Source organism: Cetorhinus maximus, unplaced genomic scaffold, assembly GCF_964194155.1.
Source record: "Cetorhinus maximus unplaced genomic scaffold, sCetMax3.hap1.1 HAP1_SCAFFOLD_1576, whole genome shotgun sequence".
In the NCBI taxonomy this organism is placed as follows: domain Eukaryota; kingdom Metazoa; phylum Chordata; class Chondrichthyes; order Lamniformes; family Cetorhinidae; genus Cetorhinus; species Cetorhinus maximus.
Genome location: NW_027597516.1, coordinates 1 through 27,123, shown reverse-complemented (window position 1 = coordinate 27,123; position 27,123 = coordinate 1). Strand labels below are relative to the sequence as shown.

The window sequence follows — 27,123 nt, the reverse complement described above, 5'->3', positions numbered from 1 at the left end:
TGATATTGTTCAACAGGCCGATAATCAGCCTACTAATCCTTCCAACACTTTCCCACTATTTCCCAAAGGGAAAAAAAATTGTGTGAAGATACAAAACAAATAAAACCAAGGCCACTCATTTCAATCTCCACTACACTGCCTCGCTCCAGCCCCACTGTCTCCCCTACTGAAACCTGCAGCACCTCCAGACTTGATGACTCCAATGTCCTCCTTCCTGCCTACTGCCCTGTATCTTCCTTAACCTCCAACTTGTTCAAAACTTTGCTACTCTCTTCCTGCCCTGCAATAAGTCCCACTCACCAAGCTATTAAGTGGAACTTTGTCTCCCAATATTTTAAGGTTAAAATCCTCATTTTCCTCTCCACAGCCTTTCCCACCATCTCTGCAAGTGCCTCCAGTCTTGTATCGATCCTGCAGCCTTTCACCCTCCGACTCTGGCCTTTTGTGCGACTCCCTCCAAATCTGACACCTGATTGGTGGCAGAACCTGCTGTTGGCTCGGCTTATTCTCTAGAACTCCTGACTGATCTCCAATTCTCTCTCCACTTTTAAAGATCGTCTCAAAACCCATCTTTCCAGACCTTTCCTTCCATGGTTGAGGCTCTTGCCACTTTTGAAGTGGGATAGGATATATTAAAAGTTCTATTAAATACAGATTGCAGGAGGCCAAAGATGAGTACCAGATCAGCTCAATGTAGAAAAACAGGAGGTCACATATTTGGAAGATTAAATAGGATTTCGAAGGAAAGACAGAGGGGAGAGTGGGATTAGACAGGGTATTAAAGAGCATGGGGAGTGAGCACAAGAGTGGTAATAGACAGTGTGGTTTATATAAGGATAAACACTGGTGCTGACTTGATGAAATGAATGGCTTGTTTCTACACTCAAACATTGTGATTCCATGAGCTGTAACTTACTGCCTTTCATGTAACAGATTTCCTATATGAATCCAAGGCCCTCAACCCATATCTGGGGGCTCGTAGCTGGTACCAAATAAGCCCAAGTTTGGAGAGTTTTTAGTGCCATTCCTACAGTATCTACTTCTCCATACACTGGTTGCTGGGATTTTATACAATGAAAATTTAGCATTCTATTGGTTGGATTCTTATATCCCCTTAGGTTTAAGAATAGAAAGTGTGTCAGCGTCACCACATGATAACAGGGCTGTTGAGACTCACAGCTGTCGGTCTTTGCGAAGAGCACAGCCTTGATGTCTCGATCCAGTGCATCACAGGCGCTGCTGTGGGCTTGTTCAGGAAAACGGCCCTTAAAGTCATCGAGGCACTCCAGAGCCTCAGCAACGTACTTCAACTCGAACAAACAACGTGCCAGGCGGAAATGGGCCTTCAGGTGGGAGGGATTCAAAGAAATTGCTTTCAAACAATCTCTGAGGGCATCGTAATGGTCTCCATCCCTGTAAAAGAAAGGACAGAAATTAGATGCTGGGTTTAATAAGCCAGAGGTCACTGTTGTTAGGGAAGGAAACGGTTAAAGAAGTTCAATTGCTAATTATTAGGTTGTTTAACTAAGTGCCCATTTGGTTGCATAAAAGGGATAACAGCTGAGACTAGTGCTGTGGAGAGTTTTATGACAAGCAATAAAACTGTCTGAAGGAGTCGGGTCTTCATATCTAAACAACTATTGGAACTTAACTATGTCACAGTTACTGAGCAACTAGCCTGCTTTACTATGAATAGAACACTAAATGTATATCCAGGTCTAGTGATTCAAAATATCCAGGGAAACCAAGCAAAAATACAAATAGCATATATTTTCAAGAGAACATAAGTCATCTCAAGTATGTCACGCCACTTATATTTTGCTCTTGAAATTCTCGTGAAGTTAACTTAAAAACAGAATCAACCTCAAATAAAAGCACTTCAATGATTAAATTGCCCTGACAGGCAGGCTTGACGGGCAGGGGGCAGTGGCACTTGGAAGTTTCAACTGCAATCAATAAAAGATTGACTAAACTAATGGCAGTCTTTATTCCATCTCATTGAGAGAATATGTTTGAAACTGAGTGACTGAAGACTAAGTGTGATTTTCAGTCTTATATTATTCAATAATCATGAGGCTGCTGTGCACTGAATCACATGACCAAGGATTTTTATCTAACGTTACTTCAGAGTGATTTGGTAAGACCACATTCACTGCCCTGAAGTTGTTTGAGTGGCTTACTAGGTGACTGCATTGTCAGTCAGCAATGTAGTACGGGGTAGAGTCATGTATAGGCAAGAGTTCCCTTCCCTGAAGGACATTAGCGAACAGGCTGGAGTTTTACAATAATCAGCAATTTACATGGTCATTCTCCTGGTGCCAGATCACAGATTACCAGATTTACTGAATTCAAATTTAGCTTTCCATGGTTGGATTTGAACTCTGGGCTGCTGAATTGGCATCATAACCACTACCAAGCATAACAGCTGTTAATGTAAATGTAACCTCCAGAACTCTGTCTCAGACTACTGCTAACAAACAGACTCTGAAAAAATACATTTCGAAGTTTAAAAAACGCTACTTTTTAAACAAAATGATGTACATGGATCCGTGTACATGTTTTTAATCTTTCTTTTCTCAAGGTTAAGAATGTTTTAAATCAAAGACATTAAATGGAGGTTATGTTAGAATCTAGATGGAATATACACAATCCTATTAACCCTGCCACACACAATGCTGCTGCTGAGAATCATGAATTCAACACAGTCAGTGTACATCTGCTTCATAGCAAAATCCAAAGAAATACTGAACCCATAACACAGAGTCTGAAGTCCCATTGAATACAATTCTAGGAGAACTCTGTCCCTCTCAGAATTGGAAAGAAATGTAACTTTCTTATAGCATGCCACAGAAATATGGAAATGGATAGTTCAGAAGTCATGAATAATGAGTGGTTCAGCAATACAAGAGCCAGGCTGTCTCTGTCGAGGGTGTTACTGATTAAATGCAGTTCCCACTTGCACCCGCTCTCTGAACTCTGGTCTGTTTAGCACCTTTCCCAACCCTATCCCCCCTGCTCTACCATTGGGAGTAGAGCCTCCAAGACAGCACGACCATACATTATGTCACTCTCTAACTCTACCACTTCCCTAGCCTTTGACTCTATCAATTAGCTTATGGAGTATCCTCCTCAAATTTGGCTGCCCTCAAGAAATTTGGCGTCACACTTCACCTATTCCATGCAAGCTGTGATCCTCACTAACGGAACCACCAAAGACCCTAGCTCAGTGAAAACTGGGGTCAAACAAGGTTGTGCCATCGCACCAACCCTCTTCTCCATCTTCCTCATTGCAGTAATACACCTCACCTTCAGCAACTTACCCACAGGTGTGGCGATAATTTACAGAACAGAAGGGAAACTTCTCAACCTATGCTACCTTCTATCCAAAGCTAATGTCACTCCAAGCTCCAGTGTGTAGGTGACGCTTGTGAATGCTCACTCAGAAACTGAGCTTCAGGTCACTGTTGACTCCCTCTCCAAAGTATATTAGAAAATGAGCCTTTCACTAAACACCCAGAAAATGAAGGTTGTCCTCCAGCCAGCTCCCACAGCACGATGCTTTCCCTCATTAATGAAGATCAATGCCAAAATCCTGGAAAATGTGGACCATTTTCAAGATTTTGAGAGCCTTCTCTCAAAGACAGACAGAGACGACGAAATTCACCATTGCCTCTAATATGCCAACCCAGCCTTTGGCCAACTGAGGAAAAAAGAGTATTCGAGGGCTAGCATCTTAAACCTGACACTAAGGTCATGGTTTTCTGGGCAACTGCGAGACCAGTGCTCATATAAGCTTTGGAGACTCGGACAACTGACAACAGGTTCCTCAAATCATTGGAGAAGTACCACCAGTGGTGCCATTGCAAGATCCTCCAAATCTGGCATGAACGGTGGTCCAACAGCAGTGTCCTCTCCCAAGTTAACATGCCCAGCATTTCGGCAATAATCACTCAAAACCAGCTCTGCTGGCAGGGTATGTGGTTTGTATGCCTGACACCAGACTCCTAGAACAACTGGTCTACTGGGAACTTGGCTGTGGCAGAAGACTCCCAGGAGGACAACGAAAACTTTAGGGGTGCCCTCCAAGTATCCCTGAAGGGATCAAACATTCTCATCGACTCATGGGAGTCCCCGGCTTCTGACCAACTGAACGCATCAAGAGACTTTGTTGGGAACACGCAGAGGTGAAATCAAGTCACCTGAGAGAGCGCACAAACTTACGAACAACTAAACTACCCAACCCTCTAAGCATCACCTGCATGCATGTGGCAGAGTCTGCAGATCGCACATTGGACATAGCCATCTCAGAACCGATTGAATCACAGTGGAAGCAAATTATCCTCGAAACTGAGGGACTGCCTAAGGAGCATTCTACCGCACGACCCACCCCACCACATTGCTCCTCGACTTTCCATAGCCCCCATGGAACCTCTAGTTTTGACCACGATGTTCTTCCCAAATTTTACCCCTATTTTTGCTTGGGTCCATTTCCAACATAGAATGTTGTGGGATATTTTGCCAACATGAAAGTCTTACAAAAGTGAGCTGCACCCACTGTTTCATGTTTGCAGAGCTCCAGGATGTGCAAATAGCAAACATCTATCACCACAGTGCAGTATGGAGTAAATAATGGATTCTGTGAGAAGACAAAACCGGCACACATGGCAAAACTGACAGTGCACAGGGTACTCTGGCAGGTCTGGTGCTGGGGCAGGATGTTCCTTACCACTTGCGCTTCATGAAGGCTGCTGCTCTGTTGCCATAAAGCATGGGGTTCCCAGGCGCTTGCTGAATGGCCTTGCTGTAAAGTTGGATGGCCTGTGTCCATTGTTGCCGGGAGAAGGCATCATTTGCTTGCTGTTTGAGCCTCTCTAAATGAAGTGGCAGCTCATAGGGAACACTGCAAGGAGAAAATAAATGAATGAGATGCAGAATTGACTAAAAAAAGTAGAAAGTGTTAAATATCCATAACTAGCACTAGTCATACACAACACACACTTCTTTTAAAAAGTTAGCTGTTTGCAGTTTTAAGATTGTCAGAAACAGGTCTGGACTGTTCTCAAATTTCCCTAACAGCCTTAGCACCAGAAATTCATCTCAGTTCAGCCTCGAACCCTATTCGGCTCTGGTGGTCACCAGATTGAGAGAGACTTCAAAATGTCAATGCCATGAGGCAGAGTACTGCAGCCAACTCAAGACCAGAGGGACAACAAGCTTTCTGTGGGATATGCCTCTCCTACTCAGTGTCATGAGCCATTGTCCCCTATGAATTAAGGTGTGACATTGTACACACAATAACTGATAATGCGCTACCACCCAGGATTGAAAAGAACACCTATGAGACTGCAATTTGTTCAAAAGGAATGAACAAACTCTCTCATACCCATCTAGTCTTTGACTAACATAAGAATAATCACTGTCACAAATGATTAATGAATCAGTTTTAAAGTAGAAAGTAACTGGCAGCAAGTAGGGACATGGTAGCTTTCGATGACTTGACATAAAACCCAAATCCCAACTGTAAAGCAATATATGGCATAAAATTTCACAAATTGTCCCAATTCTGAATCAGAACACAAAAACTTTTAAAATGACTTTGAACCTTTGTGTGTTTCATTCCTATATTGGTTGAACAGGAAAAACTGGGTAAAACCTGCAGGATATTGTTCTCTCCCTAAACTTGGTGCTGGGAAACAATCATTTCTCTCAAGGTCCCTTTAGGGCACCCTGTGCTGGAGAAATTAGGAGTGTAGGTTTGGGCTCCACAACTATTTGAGCTGATCAATCAAAAGATACAAGGCTACCCAACGAGCTTTTTGCTGAGCAAATCCAGCTGACAGCCCAGCCAATCCAGATTGTAACTGCTATTGGCGTGAGGTAACAGAATGACTGCTTGCCAGCTCTAACCCTTAGAAGAGTCAGAGTTTCCTGCAAGGAAAAGCAACCCAAGTTTTCATTTCTGTACTTTGCATTATCATAAGGATGATACAGCACAGGAGGAGGCCATTCAACCCATCATGCCGTTGCTCTTTGAGAGAGCTTACTACATTACTGAGATTTGAGGCATCTGCAAACTTAGAAATTATACTCCGTCATACTCAGGTCCAGGTCATTCACTTAACTATCAAAAAGCACAATGGTCCTAACACAGGTTCCTGGGGTGCATTGCTGTATAACTTCCTTATGTACAATGGTGCTGTTATAACATGGCAGATGATGTGTGCCAGGCGGACCAAATCCACGAGGGAAACTTGGTCACGCTATCACAATGGTTTTGCAATTTGTATTTATTACAAGATGTGTGCATTGAACTCAGAGGTAATAAGTCCACAAAGACCTTTAGAGATTTTAAAAATTAAATTAAAATATTTATTCACAAAATATAAAAGATTTCAAGCACATACACAAAGCTACAAATTACTTACTACTATAGTAACTCCTAAAATTCCTAATTAACCTGATTTCCAGTTACACTCCCTTTAAGGCAATGGTCCAAAATAGATTTGGGATTTAAAACAAACTCAGCAAGTTCACACAATACTCTGGACAGTGGAATTCCAAAGGGCTTTTCCCTCAGATTCAGTTTCATTAGATAGCAGACTTATGCACAAATGCTGGGGGCTTCATTAAGGCTATTTCACACACTCCTGTTACATCTTACATGGCCTTCTGACTCATAACCTTTCATTCTCCTTTATATATGTTTCTCTCTTTTTAATATGTAAATTCTATCGGTCCATATGTCTTTGAAACTGTATCTCCCTCATAATATAAAAAACTTTCAAGTTGCCACTGTATATTGTCAGTAACCTTTGGGAAAAATACATTCTTTAGCCTCGCTTATCTGGCTATTTGTAAACAGACTAAGATCCCTTTGAAATCAAAATATCCTTTCATTTACCTAAAAATGTAAATTCCCTTCACACATTATATGCTAAGCCAGCATCCATGTTTACTCATAAGCATGTCGAGCACCAAGCTTCTTTTGATGATTTCAAACTTGCAGTCTACTTGACTACAAAATGTAATTAAATCACACACAGACTCAACTATACTTACCCCCATAAACCTGCTTCACAATAAATGAGAAAAATATTAGGAAAATGATTATGTTTTCATCACAGGCACAATTAACATTTAAATTCTATAAATTTGTATTATTTCTCAGCTGATATGCATCAGATTTTGGATTTATCCTTCAATGAAGCATTAATGCTACAATCCCCAGGCCAATCAGATTCAAACAGGACAAGTCAGGAAATGAGGAAGGTCAAAATATAATTACGATCAAATGGTCCACAAACTGGCAGCAACTGGAGCAGACCATTCAGTCCCTCTAGTCTGCCCCGCTGAGGGCAGACACCCCTGCCACCAAGCCACCCCACCCCCATCCTATGTCATTTTCCACAAGAGAAATAATAGATCACTAGCTCTGGAATTTACTGGGAAATGACTGTAACCCTGACACCACTTCAATGTTAACCATCCTAAAAACACCATAATTTCAACAGTACTTCAATGGTCTATGCATTAAAAATTGTGTGCAAATTTAGCACATCTGATCGACAAACCTTACTTCCTGGGTCACAACTGAGACATACTTTTTATGTCAGTGTCCAACGTTGAAACTGCCCATGACAACTTTCATATAATTGCAAAGCTCCCTCACTCTTGTTACAGCAATTTCAGTCTCTGATAAACCAACTGAATTACTCAAAATGTTTTCGCAGGAATAATTTTTCAATTGTCATTTCTTCCCCTTCATAACAAAATTTTGCAAACAGTAAAATTTTAATCTTGAAAAAAAAATTAGAAATTCTGCGTGACCGAATTTACCTATTGAATTGTTTATATTGTTTATAATGATATGTTTTAAGTTGATTAAAGCTTCTAATTCAAGGCTTCACCCTGCCTCAAAAGCCTTGGCAACAGCTGAATAGGTTTACCTCAATAACTGGACAGAGCTTTCAACCACTTTGAAACATGTTAAGTTTGCTGAATTTCCCCACACATTCCAAATGAAGGCAAAAGGGAACAGGGATTTCTCCCTGGAGCCCTGAACCAATATTTGTTCCTCAACCAACATCACCAAAGCCTGCTCATTTCTTATTCCTGTTTGTGGGACCTTGCTTTGGGCAAATTGTTGCAATGTCTTCTATGTTACGACAGCGGCTACACTTCAGAAAGTGCTTGTTATGAGACATCGAGATTGCAGTAAGTGCTTTATAAATGCAAGTCTCTCTTTCTTTCTCATCCTGAGGATTAGAGAAATTATTGCTTTTCCAAAAGGCTTTTAAACTGGAGATTGGATTGTCAAAGATATATTTCAGTCAGGTCTGTCTTAAAATACTGTCAGGTTCTCTATTACGATTAATCAGGCAAGTTTGCTGATTAATATGTCTGGGATTAGAAGCAGCTGTGGTCTCTTTGCTTTCCAACATGTCATGATTATTTACGAAGACTGATTTCTTTTTCTCAACAGATAGGTTGAAAATTCAGTGACAAAATCTTATTTTCTGAACCATTTTTAAGGCGCAGTGGAAATTTTTTGTATTATACTGGAGTTGTATAAGTGATGGTCAGACCACCTCTGGAATACTACATTCAGTTCAGAGCACAACACTTCAGGAAGGATATATTGTCCTTGGAGGAGGTACAGCAAAGGTGCACCAGAATTATACCAGAGTTAAAATTATAATTATATCACCTGAGCTTAGAAGGCTGAAGGGACAAACTAATAGAGATGCTTAAAATGATAGGGGATTCAACAAGTTGATACAGAGAAACTATTTCCTCTGATGGGGCAATCTAGAACCAAGGGGCACAAGCTTAAAATTAGAGCTAGGTTCAGAAACTCACTCTCCCCAAAAGGCTGTGCATACCGCATGTAAATTGAAATTTTCAGGGCCAAGATCAATAGGTTTTTGTCAGGCAAGGGACTCAAAATATATGGAACAAACATCCACAAATGGATAAATGGGAGTTGATATAGATCAGCATAATTTGATTGAATGAAGAACCAGCTGGAGGGGTTCCTGTTCCTAAAAAAATAAAACCGTAGCTGATGAACTGTTGAGCATTTAATGTTCCAAATTTTTTTAATGCAATTTTCCATTTATTGAAGACCGTCAGAAGTGGGGAGATTTAATCACTGAATTAAATCATTTGACATACTGACAGAAAATGTGAGGAAAGAATTTGAATGCACTAATTTGCTCTAAGGCAGGAAATTAATACAGAAACTGGTGCCCCTCCCTCCTCTACAAGGCTATAAGACCCTGACCCCCATATCCTGATTGAGCCAACTCCGCCTCCTCAAAGCTCCTAAGCCTCAACTCCAGCAAGACTCCAGGGCCCCCTTATCACCCCACTTCCGTATCGCAGGGTCCCCTCTGTATCAGTCATGACTCAGTCGGCAGCACTCGTCTCCAAGTCGGAAGGGTGTGGATTTAAGTGCATTTCTGGAGCACAAAGATCTAAGCTGTCACTTTAACGCAGCACTGATGGAGTGCTGCACTGTTGTAGGTGTTGTCTTTCAGATGAGACATTAAACCGAGGCAGAACATAAGTACAGAAACTGGTTCGCTCAGGTGGATGTAAAAGATCCATTGGTACTATTTTGATGAGGAACAAAGGAGTTATCCCTCGTGTCCTGATCAAAGTTTGACCCTCAATCAACATCACTTAAAATTAAATTGTCATCATCACATTGCAGTTTGCAGGAGTTTGCAGTGTGCAAAATTGGTTTAGGTGTTTCCTATTTTACAGTAGTGAATACAGCCAATGTTGTACTTTTGAATTGTAAAGTGCTTTGGGACATCTGAGTGAAAGGCACTGTAAATGAAAGTCTTTCTTTTCATAGATTTTTAAATTGTATTTTCAGTGCTCTCTAATCCCAGGGTTGCTCTGTTGGTCCCAGACCAAACACATCCCAGTTTCCAATCCCAGTGTTTCCACAACTAGCGTGCATCCAGTTCAATCCTATTGTCAGAGCTGAATGTTCTCTTACCTGCTTTGTGCCCATGCATCCGACAGCCTGAAGCCATTACTGTGGAGATGGATTCCATTTGTAACTCCATTTGCTATTGATTTTCCATTCTGTAAATCTGCAAGTTGAAAGACCACCATTATAGGCTGGGCTCGTAGTTTCAGGGAGAGTACATATGTGCAGATGTGGCAATTCAGTTTATTATTTCTTCTCACATAGAACTGATGATAGAATAAGAATTTCCGTTCAGAAGACTACTCAGTTCATCATGCGCTTACTACTCCCTACACTGGAGCCATCTTCTCATTTCCCAGCTCTTTCCCTGTGTTCCTTAACACAATTCTTCGTGTTTATCCAATGCTACTAAAATAAAAAAAGCAAACGCTGCAGATCTGATATAAAAACAGAAAATGCAAGAAAAACCCAGTGGATCAGTGTGAAGGGCCCAAAGTTGTTGAATTGCATTCAAGAGAACTATTTTAGCCAGCACTTATGTCTAACAAGAAGGGGCACGATTCTAGATTTAGTCTTTTTTTAAATTTATGCATGGATGTGGGCTTCACTGGCTGGGCCAGCATTTATCGCCCATCCCTAAGTGCCCTTGAGAAGGTGTGGTGAGCTGCCTTCTTGAACCACTGCGGTCCATGTGGTGTAGGCACACTCACCGTGCTGTTAGGAAGGGAGTTCCAGGATTTTGACCCAACGACAGTGAAGGAACAGCGATATATTTCCAAGTCAGGATGGTAGGTGATTTGGAGGGGAACTTCCAGGTGGTGGTGTTCCCATCTATCTGCTGCCCTTGTCCTTCTAGGTGGTAGTGGTCGTGGGTTTGGAAGGTACTGTCTAAGGAGCCTTGGTGAATTCCTGCAATGCATCTTGTATATAGTGCACACTGCTGCTACTGTGTGTCTGTGGTGGAGAGTGTGAATGTTTGTGGAAGTGGTGCCAATCAAGCGGGCTGCTTTGTCCTGGATGGTGTTAAGCATCTTGAGTGTTGTGGGAGCTGCACTCACCCAGGCAAGTGGGGGGCATTCCATCACACTCCTGACTTGTGCCTTGTAGATTGTGGGCAGGCTTTGGGGAGTCAGGAGATGAGTTACTCGTCCCAGGGTTCCTAGCTTCTGACCTGCTCTTGTGGCCACAGTATTTAAATGGCTAGTCCAGTTCAGTTCCTGGTCAATGGTAACCCCCCAAGGATGTTGATAGTGGGGGATTCAGTGATGGTATTGTAATTGAACATCAAGGGGCGATCGTTGGATTCTCTCTTGTTGAAGATGGTCATCGCCTGACACATGTGTGGCGTGAATGTTACTTGCCACTTGTCAGCCCGAGCCTGGATATTGTCCAGGTCATGCTGCATTTGGACATAGACTGCTTCAGTATCTGAGGAGTCGCGAATGGTGCTGAAACATTGTGCAATCATCAGCAAATATCCCCACTTCTGACCTAATGATAGAAGGATGGTCATTGATGAAGTAACTGAAGATGGTTGGGCCGAGGACACTACCCTGAGGAACTCCTGCAGTGATGTCCTGGAGCTGAAATGACTGACCTCCAACAACCACAGCCATTTTCCTTTGTGCTAGGTATGACTCCAACCAACGGAGAGTTTTCCCCGATTCCCATTGACTCCAGTTTTGCTAGGGCTCCTTGATGCCACACTCGGTCAAATGCAGTATTGATGTCAAGGGCAGTAACTCTCACCTCACCTTGGGAGTTCAGCTCTTTTGTCCATGTTTGAACCAAGGCTGTAATGAGGTCAGGAGCCAAGTGGCCCTGGTGGAACCCAAACAGAGCGTCAGTGAGCAGATTATTGCTGAGCAAGTGCTGCTTGATAGCACTGTTGATGACCCTTTCCATTACTTTACTGATAATTGAGGGTAAACTGATGGGCTGGTAATTGGACGGGGTGGATTTTCACAGAACCAGTGTTGTAGCTGTACCGGAACAGCTTGGCTCGGGGCGTGGCAATTTCTGGAGCACAAGTCTTCAGTACTATTTCCAGAATATTGTCAGGGCCCATAGTCTTTGCACTATCCAGTGCCTTCAGGTGTTCCTTGATATCACGTGGAGTGAATCGAATTGGCTGAAGATTGGCATCTATGATGCTGGAGACTTCCAGAGGAGGCAGAGATGGATCATCCACTCAGCACTTCCGGCTGAAGATTGTAGCAAATGGTTCAGCCTCATCTTTTGCACTGATGTGTTGGCTCCCCCATCATTGAGGATGGGGATTTTTGTGGAACCTACTCCTCCAGTGAGTTGTTTAATTGTTCACCACCATTCATGACTGGATGTGGCAGGATTGCAGAGTTTAGATCTGATCTGTTGGTTGTGGGATCACTCATCTCTGTCTATCGCTTGCTGCGTATGCTGTCTGGCGCGCAACTAGTCCTGTGTTATAGCTTCACCAGGTTGACATCTCATTTCTAGGTATGCCTGGTGCTGCTCCTCACATGCCCTCCTGCATTCTTCAGTCAACCAGGGTTGATCCCCTGGTTTGATGGTATTGGTAGAGTGGGGGATATGCCGGGCCATGAGGTTATAGATTGTGTTGAGTACAATTCTGCTGCTGCTGATGGCCCACAGCACCTTATGGATGCCCAGTCTTGAGCTGCTAGATCTGTTCAAAATCTATCCCATTTGGCACGGTGATAGTGCCACACAACACGATGGAGCGCATTCTCATTGTGAAGGCAGGACTTCGTTTCCACAACAACTGTGTAGTGGTCACTCCTACCAATACTGTCTTGGACAGATGCATCTGCAGCAGGCAGGTTGGTGAGGATGAGGTCAAGTATGTATTCCCTTCTTGTTGGTTCCCTCACCACCTTCCGCAGACCCAGTCTGGCAGCTATGTCATTTAGGACTCTGCTAGCTTGGTCAGTAGTGGTGCTACCGAGCCACTCTTGGTGATGGACATTGAAGTCCCCCACCCAGAGTACATTCTGCACCCCTGCCACCCTCAGTGCTTCCTCCAATTCAACATGGAGGAGCACTGATTCACCAGCTGAGGGAGAGTGGTACATGGTAATCAGCAGGAGGTTTCCTTGCCCATGTTTGATCTGATGCCATGAGACTTCATGGGGTCTGGAGTCGATGTTGAGAACTCCCAGGGCAACTCCTTCCCGATTGTATATCACTGTGTCACCACCAGGGATGGTGATGGTGGTGTCTGGGACATTATCTGTAAGGTATGATTCCTTGAGGATAACTATGTCAGGCTGCTGCTTGACTAGTCTGTGAGACAGCTCTCCCCATTTTGGCAGTTAGAATCAACAGGGCTGAGATTACTGTTGTTATTTCCAGTGCCTAGATCAATGCCGGGTAGTCCATCTGGTTTCATTCGTTTTTAGTGACTTTGTAGTGGTTTGATACAACTGAGTGACTTGCTAGGCCATTTCAGAGGGCATTTAACATCAACCACATTGCTGTGGATCTGGAGTCACATGTAGGCCAGACCAGGTAAGGACGACAGATTAGTGAACCAGATGGGTTTTTACAACAATCGACTTTTAATTAGACTTATAATTCCAGATTTTAATTAGATTTATAATTCCAGATTTTTATTTAAATCAAATTCTACCATCTGCCATGGTAGGATTTGAACCCAGTGCCTAGAGAATTACCCTGGGTCTCTGGATTACCAGTCCAGTGACAATACCACTATGCCATCATCTCCCCTAAATGAGGGGAGGAAATGAAGCTGGACAGGGGAATGAAGTAGCAGTGGGGGACCATTTTGGAGATAGTGACCCATAATGCAGTTAGATTTAGCATCATTATGGAAAAGGACAAAGATAGAACAGGAGTAAAAGTTCTAAATTGGGAGAAGGCAAATTTTATAAAGCTGCGAGGTGAACTGGTGAAAGCGGACTGGATACAGCTACCAGAAGGGAAAACAGTGTCAGTTTTATGTGGGAGGCATTCAAAAGCGAGAATCTATGGGCACAGTGTAGACATGTCCACCAAATCTAGAGCCCTCTGTTTATCCAGAAGCATACAGGTTAAAATAAAGCAGAAAAAGAAAGCTTATGACAGTCATTAATACTGTAGAAAGCCTAGGGGAGTATAGAAAGTACAAGGGTGAAGTAAAAGAGGAAATGAGGAAAGCAAAGAGAGGATACGAAAAAATATTGGCAGGTGAAATCAAAGAAAACCCAAACATGTTTTACCAGTACATTAAGAGCAAGAGAATAACTAAGGAAAGGGTAGGGCCTATCAGAGATGCACGTGGTAACTTATTTGTTGATGCTGAAGATTTGGATAGGGTTCTCAATGAGTACTTTGTCTCTTTCTTCAATAAGGAAAGGGATAATGCAGACAAGGAGGAGTGTGAAATATTAGATACAATAAGCATAATGAGAGAGGAAGTACTGGAGGGACTGACACCCTTGAAGGTGGACAAATCACCAGGGCTGGATGGATTGTATCTCAGGCTGTTAAAGGAAGCCAGGGAGCAAAGAGAGGATGCTCTGAGGATCATTTTCCAATCCTCATTAGATACAGGCAAGATACCAGAGGATTGAAGGTCTGCAAACGTTGTGCCATTATTTGAAAAGGGTGCGAGGGATAGGCCAGAAAATTATAGGCCAGTCAACCTGATTTTTGTGGTGGGAAAATTATTGGAATCAGTTCCGAGACACAGGATAAACTGTCACTTAGAAAGGCACGGATTGGTCAGGGATAGTCAGCATGATTTTGTTAGGGGAAGATTATGTCTTACTAACTTAAATTAATTTTTTGAGGAAATAACAAGGAGGGCTGATGAGGGCAGTGTAGTGGATGTTGTCTACATGGATTTCAGTAAGGCATCTGACAAGGTACCACATGGCAGACTGGTCAGAAAAGTGAAATCCCATTGGATACAGGGGAAAGACATGAGTTGGATCCAAAATTGGCTCAGTGGCAGGAAACAAAGGGTAATGGCCGAAGAATGTTTTTGAGAATGGAAAGTGGTTTCCAGTGGTATTCCACAGGGCTGAGTGTTGGGGCCCTAGCTGATTGTTGCATATGATTAAATTGTTTGGATTTAAATGTGGAAGACACGATCGGGAAATTTGCGGATGATACAAAAATTGGCCGTTGATAGTGAAGAGGATAGCTGTTGTCTCCAGAATGATATCAAGGGTTTGGTTGAGTGGGCGGAAAAGTATCAAATGAGATTCAATCTGAAAAAGTGTGAGGTAACACATCTGGGGAGGGCAACAAAGCAAGGGAATACTCAATAAATGGGAGGATATTTAGAGGGGTTGAGGGAATGAGAGAGCTTGGAGTGCATGTCCACAGGTCCCTGAAGGTGGCAGGACATGTGGATAAGGTGATCAAGAAAGCATATGGAATGCTTTCCTTTAATGTACGAGGTATTGAATACAACAGCAGGGATTTAATGTTGTAACTGTATAAAATGCTGGTTAGGCCACAGCTGGAATTGTGTACACAATTTTGGTCACCACATTACAGGAAGGACATAATTACTCTGGAGAGAGCACCGAGGAGGTTTACAAGAATGTTGCCAGGGCTTGAAATTTGCAGCTATGAGGAAAGATTGGATAGGCTAGGGTTGTTTTCATTAGAACAGAGGAGTGATCTAATTGAGGTGTACAAAATTATGAGGGGCCTAGATAGGATAGACAGGAACGACCTGTTTCCCCTAGCTGAGGGGTCAATTACCAGGGAGAATAGATTTAAGGTGATTGGTCGAAGGATGAGAGGGGACATGAAGAAAAACCTTTTCACCCAGAGGGTGGTGGGCATCTATAATTCACTGTCTGAATTGGTGGTTGAGGCTGAAACACTCAACTCATTTAAAAGGTACATGGATGTGCACCTCAAGTGCTGTACTGCAAGGCTACAGACCAGATGCTGGAAAGTGGGATTAAAACAAGCGCCTGATTTTTTTCTTCTCTTTTTTGGTTGGTGCAGATACAATGGGCTGAATGGCCTCTTTCAGCACCGTAACCTTTCTATGGTTCAATAGTCTGGCAGCAGCTGTGGAGAGAAACAGGGTTGATGTTTCAAGTCTGTGACCTTACATCAGAAGCAGTTGTATTTCCAGTATTTTCTGTTTTTATTGCTATTTAAATAATATGGCTTCAATAACCATTTATGGTAATCTATTCCACACATGAGCAGACCAGTGGTTTGTAGTGTTAATCCTGGGAAGGGAGGAAGGAGCGTAAAAAAACAAAATGAAATTGCGGTCAATTTCAGGAAAATTTGATGGAACTTCCCTTCAGATTGCATAAGGCAAGCAAGCTGCTGGATATTATAGGTCATCCAGATCACAGCTACCTTCCACAGCCTAATGTCCTCCCTTAGGATCTCCTAAAGCATTTTCAAGATTTCTTATATCCGCTGGTAACCTGCTTGAGGTCAGCAAACAGAATGGAAAGAACTGAGTCTCTGGCAGCTAACCTAACCCTTTGTCAATGTTATCAGCATCTATCACCATACATTTCAATAGTCATCCAAAAATGTTACACCCAAATGATTTACAATTTTAAAAACATTAAGTCTCATCCCTTGAGTCACTATTTTTCAAATGAATGATCTGAATTCTCATTCTGTAACTATTAGAATAAAGTATAGATTGCCTCCATATTGTCTTCTTCTGTACCCCCTCTTGTGCCTCAATCTCCCTTTTTGTACAGGCATGCAATATTTGCAACCCTCTAGTCCTCTGGCACCACTTTCATATCCAAGTGCAAATGTAGCAAAGCCATACATTACACTGAGTTACAGAGCCTTAATACTTTACTAGACAAGTAATAATTCCTTAAACCTTATTTACTTTCCTTACAGCTTGAGAACCTTCGGTGGCTCATCAATTATATCCCTCTCCACTCCATTTTCCTACTTATTTCAAGGAAATTGGAGGTAGCCAATTAACTTCAGTTGGATATTGGTTGGAGCGGGGGAGATGAGAGAGTATGGAGAAAACATACGTGCTCAGATTACCAGGATGTAATAAGTGTTTTTTTCTCAGGGACGTGTTCTCGAGCCTTAGCTTATCTATCAACGACTTTGATGAAGGAACAGAAATTGTATATTCAAGTTTGCAGATGACACAAATTTGGGTGGGGCTAGTAATTAGTACAGATGGAGACAGGAAGCTACAAGGGTTTCTGCTGTGAATAGCACATGGACGAGGCGCTTGCACATTATCCGTGCAGAATCGATATCAAGAGATTTCGGAAGCACAATTTTTGTTTCTTGGAGCTGCTGGTGGATCGTTTGTCTCAGTACTCCGGAAAAAAAAACAAGTTAGAGACAAATTAAGTGAACAGGCAAAACCGTGGCAGCTGGAGCTCAGTATGGGCAAGTACGAGTCATCCATTTTGGACGCAAAGATAAATCTGACCATTTTCTAAATGAGAAACCAGGAACAAACTAGGAACTATCAGCAAAGAGAATAGGAATTAAAAGCTAGTACAGTACAAAATACAATTACAAAAGTGAATGTAATGTTGGCTTTTATCTCATGGAGGCTAGAAAGTTATGCTCAGTTGTATGAAAAGCCTGGTTAGTCTGTGTCTGGAGTGCTGCGTGCAGTTTTAGGTACTGTACCTCAGCAAAAATATATTGGTCTTGGAGCAGTGAGCGCAGGATCTCCAGAATAATACTAGGGCTTAAAGGGTTTAAATTACGAGGACAGATTAGATTTATATTTCTTGGAGTATAGAGGATCAAGGGTGATCTGATCTAGCTGGTTAAAATGTTTATTTGAAAGGGTGGATACTCTTTATGGGTTGCCCCAGCAGAAGTAAATAACTTTAACATGTGTGTCTTTTGAGAGAATTCTTGGGGGAAGTAAGAAGTAAACCTGAGTGCATAACGTATGTAATTATATGTTGAATTAATAGCGTGTGTTTTATTTAATTCTTTTATTTTACTCTTTTACAATAAAGTATGTGTTTTGTTTAAAAAGAAAGTGAAATCTTGTGGCATAGTTCTACTGGTTAAAGACAGGTATTCGGATTTCTCTTTAAATGTTAATTCTCCCTAACCAGATTGTAACAGTGAGATCAAAGTTCACATGCTGAACAAAATAAAAAATACACAGAAACTGAATACAAATAGAATAAAACATAGAGAAGCACAAGACTCAAATTATCCAAAACTAGCCCCTCAAACCCAATACTGATCTATCATCAAAATCCTGATGAGCGGCAAGGCTGCACCGCCCAGGTTAAATCCATGAGTGTATGTGTGTGCGCACGCGTGCGTGTGATGTTTGGGAACAGAGAAAGATAAACAATTACAATGAACCAGGGTAGAGAAAGAATCAGAGGGCGAAGAAGAAGAACCCTCCATGACAAAGGCGCTATAACTGAAATCAAGCTGGTCTGTTCTCCCCACAGAAGCAAGCAGAATACCCGTTTAGTGTTTCCAGCATTTGCAATTTTGGGCCTTTTAACGAATCTCTACAGAAAGGGAGCAAATGCACAGGTACTGTCAGGATTCTAGGGGAGAAGCGAGAGCATTTGAACTACTATAGTGGTATCTTTCAGTCAAGGATTTGTGAAATTAAAAAGGATACACTTTTCTGAGTCAAGTTTTAACTTTTCTATTCACTAGCTGATGTTTCTGGTTCTTCCTGATGTTGACCCCATGTCATAACTCTGGAATTAGGCTTTCATATGTTTGGGACTCTTACAGGGATATTTGGGAATCTCAGATTTTTGAAAGAGGCCACCACTAATATAGCAGCTGCTGGCACTCTGTCCAAGGCCTGAGCAGAGTTAGAGTTTGTGAGTAAAGTACTTTGTAATCAGGTTTCTCACAACATCTATTGACCTTACAATGAAAACACTGAACTTTGGTCAACTGGATGTCAGCTTGGCTCAGTGGGTAGCACTAACTCTGGGTTACAAGATTGAGAGTTCAAGCCTGACTGCTTGAACACATATTCTAGGCTACTCAGTACTGTGCTAAGTGCAGTAGGTTGTTGGAGCTTCAAACAAGGTTATGCCTGTCTGTTTCAGTGTTGTAATAGGGAGATAGCAGAGTTGGTATTCTGAATAAATGAGGTGAAAAGAATTGATGGGCCTTCATCCAAATTCATCTTGATCCTTTGTCCCTGGTTTCAGTGCCTGCTAAACATGAAAATCCCATGTCACTTAATCCTGGAGAAACCTACATTTTTCAATATTAGTATCGATGTCTGCTACTCAGGAAAACATCTAAAACTATGGACTGAGAAGATGTGCGAAGTTCAGGTGAAGTTTGGGGTGGGGGATAATTGAGTAAGAGCACAGATGTGAGTCAATCCCATTTTTAAAGTCATACATTTTGTTCTCATCTGTAAGTAAATATTTTATAGAATTTACAACATAACAGACCCTGCATAAGCACCCAGTCTATTAATTTCAGCTCACTTTATCAGCATATCCTTTTATCTCTTTATCTGTCAAGCAGGTATGTAGCTTCCCCTTTCTAATGGAAACTGTACACCGTATCAGTGTAATTACGTCTACTGCCAGTAGTGGACTGCAGCATTCCCACAGGCAGGAGAGTGTAATTATAGCATCACAAGTTTACATAGGCAGTTTCCATTAGAAATGTGGACACGGGGTTTATAAAGGAAAAGTTAACAAATGATGCATGTAGATTTTTGAGATATTATTAATTGATCTTCCTTGGCATTTCAGACATCATGGATTATGGTCCCAAATATCCACCCCTGCTTATCTGAGTTATCTGTGGTGTCCTGTCCAAAATTTATCCCTCAATCAACAACACAAAAAATAGATTATCTGGTCATTAACATATTGTTGTTTGTAATTTTTTTCCATCCACCCCTGCAAGCCACTGGTTTTGAGATAGTCCCAGGAACTGTCCCCTCTCAGTCTCAGATTTTGTACAGAAAATACTTGGGGAGGACCTCAGACATGGGCAGTGAGGATGAAGGAGGCTAGACAGTGTGGTGCACAACATTCACTGTCCCTTTACCTGCCACAGATATTACACACACTAAACAACTCACCAGTAGAGGAGTGGCACTTCTTGGGTAGCAGAAATGTGTAGGGCTTTTGCTTATTCGTCAGATCAAACAAATAGACCTGCAAACGAGAGACATTTATTTGCTTGCTGTGAATTAACTTGTGCAGTGTAGCTGCAAAACCAAACTGGATTAGTGCAGTCTAGCATCCAATCAACTAATTAATCCTTCAACAAAGCTCTACAAGGAGCTTGGCAAATGGGAAGAATGAACGTTCTGCCTTATGTACATCAGGAATCCGGGATGGGATGTTTCAGTTATACTACAGTTCCCTTAAAATCAAAGAAGGAAAACGGAATAGGGTAAAATCTACCCAAGCAGGCTCTAACTTATGCACATGCAGCAAGCTTTGAATGAGTTCCACTTGTGTGAAATATTTCTGTTTGTGTTCCAAGTTTAACATTTCCACAGCAACTGTTCTGCTGCTGATCAACAATGGGCATAATTAGCAACTAAATCATGTTTGCAGGGACAGTGTAAGATGGGGAGTGGGAGGGAGATTTCTTTCATGGTTGAGGGTTCCTGTCCCTCCCACACAGCCATTATCTGCTGTGTCACACAAGCGTGCAGCAAATTTGGCACATTTCCATTTCAACTTTTTGCTCAATTGCAACTCAAGCTATATTTATCTAAATTTATACCCAAAGTACAAGCGGCCCCCAGCCTGTCAAACAGTCTGGTTTGCCTCGAACTTTAAAGCAATCTTTCTAAAGGAATACTCAGTGATGTCTCATGCAATATCTGAGTAATTACTCATCAACACCCCTTCAAGGCACTGTGCATGAGTGTTCCTGTCTTATATCCCATTAATTACCTCAACATATTCAAATCACAGATTTCGATTGGAGGGGATAGAAAACATTCTGTTCTACATCTATGGCTCTACGGGGCTGGGGGAGCGGTGGTGGGAAAACATGCACTGTTGTAGCCATCTGACTCCTGGGAATAGTTTGCGGTTTTATAAATGATGGAAGAGGGGCAGGTTACAATTTGCCAAAGAAAAGAATGATTTTATGTATATTTTTTGGACAAGTATGGCTTTTAAAATGCGTGAATATTGATTGCTAGTTGGTTCAGGGAGGGGGTGGGTGTAGAGTGCTCCCTCAGGTACAGGGCCCAGGGTGTGAGGAGGGGTATCTCCCCAGCTACAGGACCTAGGGAGCAGTATCCACCCAGTGTACAGGGCCCGAATATAAAAGGCTCAAACCCTAATATAAAAGGCTCAAATACTGGTCAACTTTTCTTGGGTTCCTTTGGAGATAAAGATATTGGGCCGTAACTTCCAAGTTCCCCAGTGTTGTATTGGGGGGCACCCCAAAGAAACGCTGGGGAATCCCCTTCAGAAGTTCCCAGGTAAGGTTTGCAAGGCAATTGCCCAGAAGTGCAAACTTCCTCTGGGCAATTGCCCTGCACTGAGAACCATCCGGAAATACGAATTCAATTGTAAACTTTGGAATGGTTCCAAATGAGTTACACCAATAGTTAGCCAGAAAAAGTTAAAAGGGGTAAAACTACTTCCAATTTCTGGGTACCTATTGTACAGGCTCTGGTTGACCCCTCACAGGACTCCCCCCACACCACCAACCCCGCCAGGCCCAACACCCTCTTCTCACATCCACAGACTCAACAGCAACCCCCCCCACCCCTCGAGGCCTGACTGCCCAACCCCCCACCATCAGGCCCAACACCCTCCCCCCACCACCACGCCCCCAGGCCCGACCTGAAGCACACCACCCCCGCATCATGAGGCCCGATACCCTCCTCCGAACCATCCCCACAGGCCCGGCCTATCCGAGGCCAGACCACCCCCGCCCACCTCTCACGATCCTCCAGCCCCTCTGACCTATCCCCCCCGACTTCACAACCCCTCCCCAAATCATATCCAATTAGCTTAGACACTTACCTTATCCCTGGCCTGTCAAGGACCTTCAAACTTATCTGGTTTACGGCAACTAGTGCCAGAAAAAAGGGGCGTGGCCTCCTTCTCTTCGACTCGGCTGCAGTTCGACACTAGGCCCCAGGGATGCACTGCACTGCCCGGATCTTGCCCAGCCTGAGTCAGAAGGTCAGGCGAGACAGGCTGGGAAAAAATTTAGGTAAAAAATTAGGCACGGAGTGGCAATCCAACACTGATTGCCACTCCAAGGAAGTTCAGGCCCTTTAAAGAATTGCCCTCTGTCCTACCTGCTCCCCTCCCATGTTGACTAAGAGTTCAGTTCCATCAGGGTTGAATGCCACATAAGTGGCTACGAGCACACGGAGGCGATTGTTATAATCGGGCTGTTTTACTGGCAGATGACCTACAAGAGGGGGGGAGAGATAGAGAGAGAGAGAGAGAGAGAGAGAGAGAGAGAGGGAAAATTAACCAGAAGCTACAGAACATCAAGAAAATGTCTCTACAGCCAGAGAATCTCATTTAGGCCATATTGACTCTCTGACAGTACTGGCAAGCCATTCAAATGCAAGAGAAGCTATTCAACTGTAAGAGGATTACATGACCACATTCAAGATCCAAACATGCACTTTCTAGCACCAATATTCTGGAAGTGATCAGAGGAATGTAGAATTAGGGTCATGGATGGTCTCTGTTCAGAACAGGGATAGATACACAATTCCCCACTGGTTAAAGTTTAAACTGTGATTTTGTTGTAAATAAACCTGATACAAAAATCTTTAAAAATACACAGCTGATGTATGCTATCAGGGACAAGGGAGAATTACTGTTGGATTAACAGATTAGTTTGAGGTTTTATCCTTTAGTAACATTGGTCACACACTGCACATCCTCTCATTCATCTCTTACTGGCCCCACAGACAGACCCATTAGCAACACTTCGGTCACAATGACAAGCTGCTCCAGGAAAGGATTAACATCTTGTGAACATGACCTGCACACAATATTCAGCACAAACAACTGTTTCCTCCAGCATCCATACAGGAAAGTCCCACTAAATCTCGACCACTCTCACCACCTTTACAAATCTCAAACACATGGCTTTTGACTACCCACGATTCCTGGCTCATGCCTATATTCCATACACCGTGTTAACACCATAGGAGGTTTTAAATTAAAGGCACTCTACATGTGGCCAGCTGTTGTATTCAAGACTCACTTCAACAAAAGTCTAATGATGGAATGAGTTATAGGAAAGAACTCCATTAATTGGATGCATTTGTGCAGAGAGAAAGGATTGGTGAGAAGCTGGACTTTTCCTGTGTTGAAACCTTAGGAACAGGTCGAAGTCTTTGAGCCCAAAACAGGAATCAGTTACTGTGGCAAATGAATGAAGTCTTCAGACTGTCTGGCTGAAATCAGAGGACTCTCTGATGCTTCACATCAGATTTTATGGAGCTCATGCAGTGCAAAAACTGCCATCCGATTATTGATGGGTCCTCAATTACTGTAATGAAGAACATACCATTTCTCAGCAGCTACAACCTTCATTAGATTAGCTCAAGGTCAGATACCCCACAAGCACTTGGCTTGGTTCTGGGCTGGGTTAGGGTTCCCAAATATATGCCACCAGGGTTCAGCAGATGTATCACAAGGACCACTAATACTACACAAAGACAGAGGGACATAGAGAGGAAAAAAATTATCACTTTGAAACTGGAAAAATAAAAGTAACCATAGTTTTGGGGTCTGTAAACAAACCTGGGAACATACATGAAGAGGGAACACCAAATGCTGCATACCTGCTACATAATACTGAACAGCTCCATCTGGCACGGACTTGTACCTGTCGCAAAATGTGTGCAGTCCAGGGGTTGAGCTCTGCTTTGCTGTTTTTCTACCAAAAGGAAAAGTGAAAAAGATTACACGCAACAGAAAGCGAAGAATTGAGGCGGCAGAGCGATAGAAGGCGGTGGGAGAAATCAGACAAGAAACCGCAGTGACCCTCCATTCAGTTGACAGAAATGGCTTTAATCCCAAAATTTACATAAGTGAATTCATATATCATGAATTCTATTAATTTGCACTGCATAAATACCATTGGATGTTTTGAATGCTGCACCATGATGTGGCCTTATATGGTGAAGATAAACAGGAGGGGGCAGCTTTGTCCAGGATACCAGAGTGCAACGTCTTCTGACAACCAGAGCACAGGAGGTAGCAATGGAATGGTGTTGGACATGATAGAGGGAACAAGGGGAATTATTTCACAGTAACTCCCTCCATTACCAATCACCCTCTTGCCTCCATGTTTGAAGTCGGCTGAGGTTAGATTTCCTTTCTCAACATGTTAGACATGATGAAGGGTGTATCAATCCAAATGTTAATCTGTCACTTTCAGCAACTTGTCCAAAAACCACTAACTCCACGCAGCTTTGGGGCCCCAGTGGATAGTTTCACAGCCACAAAAAAAGAACAATATCTCTAATGACAGATTAGCAAATTGCTAAGTTCAAAGATTCACCTCCCAGACCATGACCAGGCAGCTCAACTCAGTTGGTCTGAGATAACTGGTTTAGGTGTTTTGGGTCATGGAGAACAGAAAACAATCAAAGGTCCTGCTCCTGCATGCAGCCTATTAAGCTCTGTATATGGATGGATATTTGATGAGGACAGCATTGGGCTCAAAACATGAGATACTGTTTCAATACTCTCTTTCTAGGCTTATACATGAAGAATTACCAGTGGGCTGAGGCAAGGGCAGCCAATGCCTCAAAAAACAAAGGCCCAGCAATCCAAGCATTAGAAACACAGTGTAGGGATGCATGCTGGACACAATGATTTTCTGATATTGTCCTAACCACTCTTACAAGGATCAACTCTCAAAACAGCAGGCACTCATTCTTCTGAACCTCAGTATAACAGGAATAATTCACTCTCTCCAAGCTGAAGGGCCTAAATTTGCACTGAATGGAAGGGTGACACTTGGGGCACTGCATCTATTATAACTGAAATAATGGGCTCGCCACACACTTCCTGTTGGAAGGGACCCCAGAAATTTATTACATACAATTTCTGGATACAAGCAGCATTTTCTGAATGGAATATTCTGGACAGCATGTACATGTTGCTCTCACTGTACCAGCAACTTCCACCTTACCTGTGATTGTGAATCATGCGAATGTCATAGACTCGCACAAAGGGACCACTTGCCCCGACAGCAAGGTAGTTATTGTTCTGAGGATTAATGGCTAGGCATTTAGCTTCCACATGCTGCCCGCAGTATTCTGTGAGGTCCACCAGTACCTGCGAGCGCTTGCTGCTCTCTCTCAGGTCATACTGCCTGTAATAGAAAAGGAAAGAGTGCACATTAATGGAGATGAAAGAATGCTCAGTTACTAACTGCCCCTCTCCACGGACTTCCCTTGCCCCTCTGTCTCTATAATCACTCCCAGCCCCACAATCCATCAAGATCTCTGTGCTCCTCCAATTCTGGTCTCTCATGTACCCCCCTCTTTGCTCCATCATTGGCAGCCATGCCTACAGCTGCCTAGGCTCTAAAGTTCTGGAATTCCCTCCCTAAATCTCACTGCCTCTACTTCACGTTTTAAAATGTTTCTTTAAACCTACCTCTTTATAGGAATATCAGAGCAGGCGTTGGCCATTCTGCCCTCAGTGCCTGCTTGCCATTCGATTAGTTCATGGCTGATCTGATGTGGTCTCAACTCCACTTTCTGCCGCCCAAAGCATTTGACTCTTTGTCTATCAAAAATCTAACTAACTCAGCCTTGAATCAATTCAATGATCCAGCCTCCACTGCTTGCTGGGGAAGAGAATTCCACAGACTAGCCACCCTCTGAAAGAAAAAAAATTCTCATTTCCTTCTTAAAAGGGAGACTTCTTATATTTAAACTGTGCACCTTAGTTCTAGTCACACCAACAAAAGGAAACATTCTCCTGGCAGCCACCCTATTAAGTCCCCTTAGGGCCTTAAATGTTTCACTAAGATCACCTCTCATTCTTAAACTGCAATGTATATAGGCCAATTTGCTCAATCTTTCTTCACAAGATAAGCCTAGGAATGAGTTGACTGAACTTTCTCTGAACTGCTTCTAATGCAATTATACCTTTTTTCAAATAACAAAACCAAAACTGTTCACAGTACTCCAGGTATGACCTCACCAAAGGCCCGATACAGCTGCAGTAAAACTTCCCTACTTTTATATTCTTTTATAATATTTGCCTTCCTAATCACTTGCTGTACCTGCATACTAACTTCTTGTGATTCATGTACTAGGACACCCAGAACCCTCTGTACCATCAAGCTCTGCAATCTCTCTCCATATAAATAGTATATTGCTTTTCTATTCTTCCTCCTAAAGTGGGCAAGTTCACATTTTCCTATGTTATACTCCATCTGCCAAATTTTTGCTCACTCACTTAACCTATCTAAATCCCTTTGTAGATTCTTTACTCCCTCTCGACAATTTACTCTCATACCTACCTTGGTGTCACCGATAAATTTAGCTACATACATTCGGTCCCTTCATCCAAGTCATTGATATGGATTGTAAATAGCTGAGGCCCCAGCACTGATCCTTATGGCACTCCAACAATTACAACTTGCCTATCCAAAAAAAAGACCCATTTATCCCTACTCTGCTTTCTGTTAGTTAAACAATCCTTTATCCATGCTAATATGTTACCCCCTACACATGACCTTTTATTTTATGGAGTACCCTTTGATATGGCACCCTTTCAAATACCTTTTAGAAACCCAAGGACACCATATCTATAGGTTCCTCATTTATCCACCTTGCTTGTTACTTCCTCAAATAATTCTTAATAAATTAATCAAACACAATTTTCCTTTCACAAAACCATGTTGACTCTGCCTGATCCCATTATGATTTTCTAAGTATCTTGTTATAACCTCCTTAATAATTGATTCTAGCAATTTCCCTATGATAGAGGTTAGGCCAACTGGCCTGTAGTTTCTTGCTTTCTGTCTCCCTCCTTTCTTGAATAAAGATGTTACATTAGCTGTTTTCCAATTCTCTGGGACCCTTCCAGAATCTAAGGAATTTTGGAAGATTATAACCAATGCCTCTATCTCTGTAGCCACTTCTTTAAAATCCGAGGATGTAGGCCATCAGGTCCTGTGGACTTGTTAGCTGTTAAATCTAATAGTTTTCCCAGAACCTTGTCCCTGGTGACGGTGATTATTTTAAGTTCCTC

General features: G+C 42.5%; 1 protein-coding gene and 1 non-coding gene across 2 annotated transcripts in view; one reads left to right on the top strand and one right to left on the bottom strand.

The window, feature by feature from the left end:
* The window catches only part of wdtc1 (WD and tetratricopeptide repeats 1), a 36,389-nt gene extending 10,839 nt beyond the window's left edge, over positions 1–25,550 (bottom strand). Inside the window, exons 1-8 of the mRNA XM_078536831.1 lie at positions 25,516–25,550; positions 25,046–25,228; positions 23,688–23,782; positions 22,176–22,291; positions 19,977–20,052; positions 10,010–10,106; positions 4,727–4,900; positions 1,178–1,413 (exon numbers count right to left, since the gene is read on the bottom strand). Of these exons, the coding sequence (XP_078392957.1) occupies positions 1,178–1,413; positions 4,727–4,900; positions 10,010–10,106; positions 19,977–20,052; positions 22,176–22,291; positions 23,688–23,782; positions 25,046–25,228; positions 25,516–25,550 (1,012 nt within the window). The remainder of the gene's footprint in view (positions 1–1,177; positions 1,414–4,726; positions 4,901–10,009; positions 10,107–19,976; positions 20,053–22,175; positions 22,292–23,687; positions 23,783–25,045; positions 25,229–25,515) is intronic.
* On the top strand, positions 17,105–17,240 carry LOC144676412 (U11 spliceosomal RNA). Its single transcript, XR_013575326.1, has one exon. It is a non-coding gene; the product is annotated as a U11 spliceosomal RNA (small nuclear RNA).
* Positions 25,551–27,123: the final 1,573 nt, after the last annotated feature.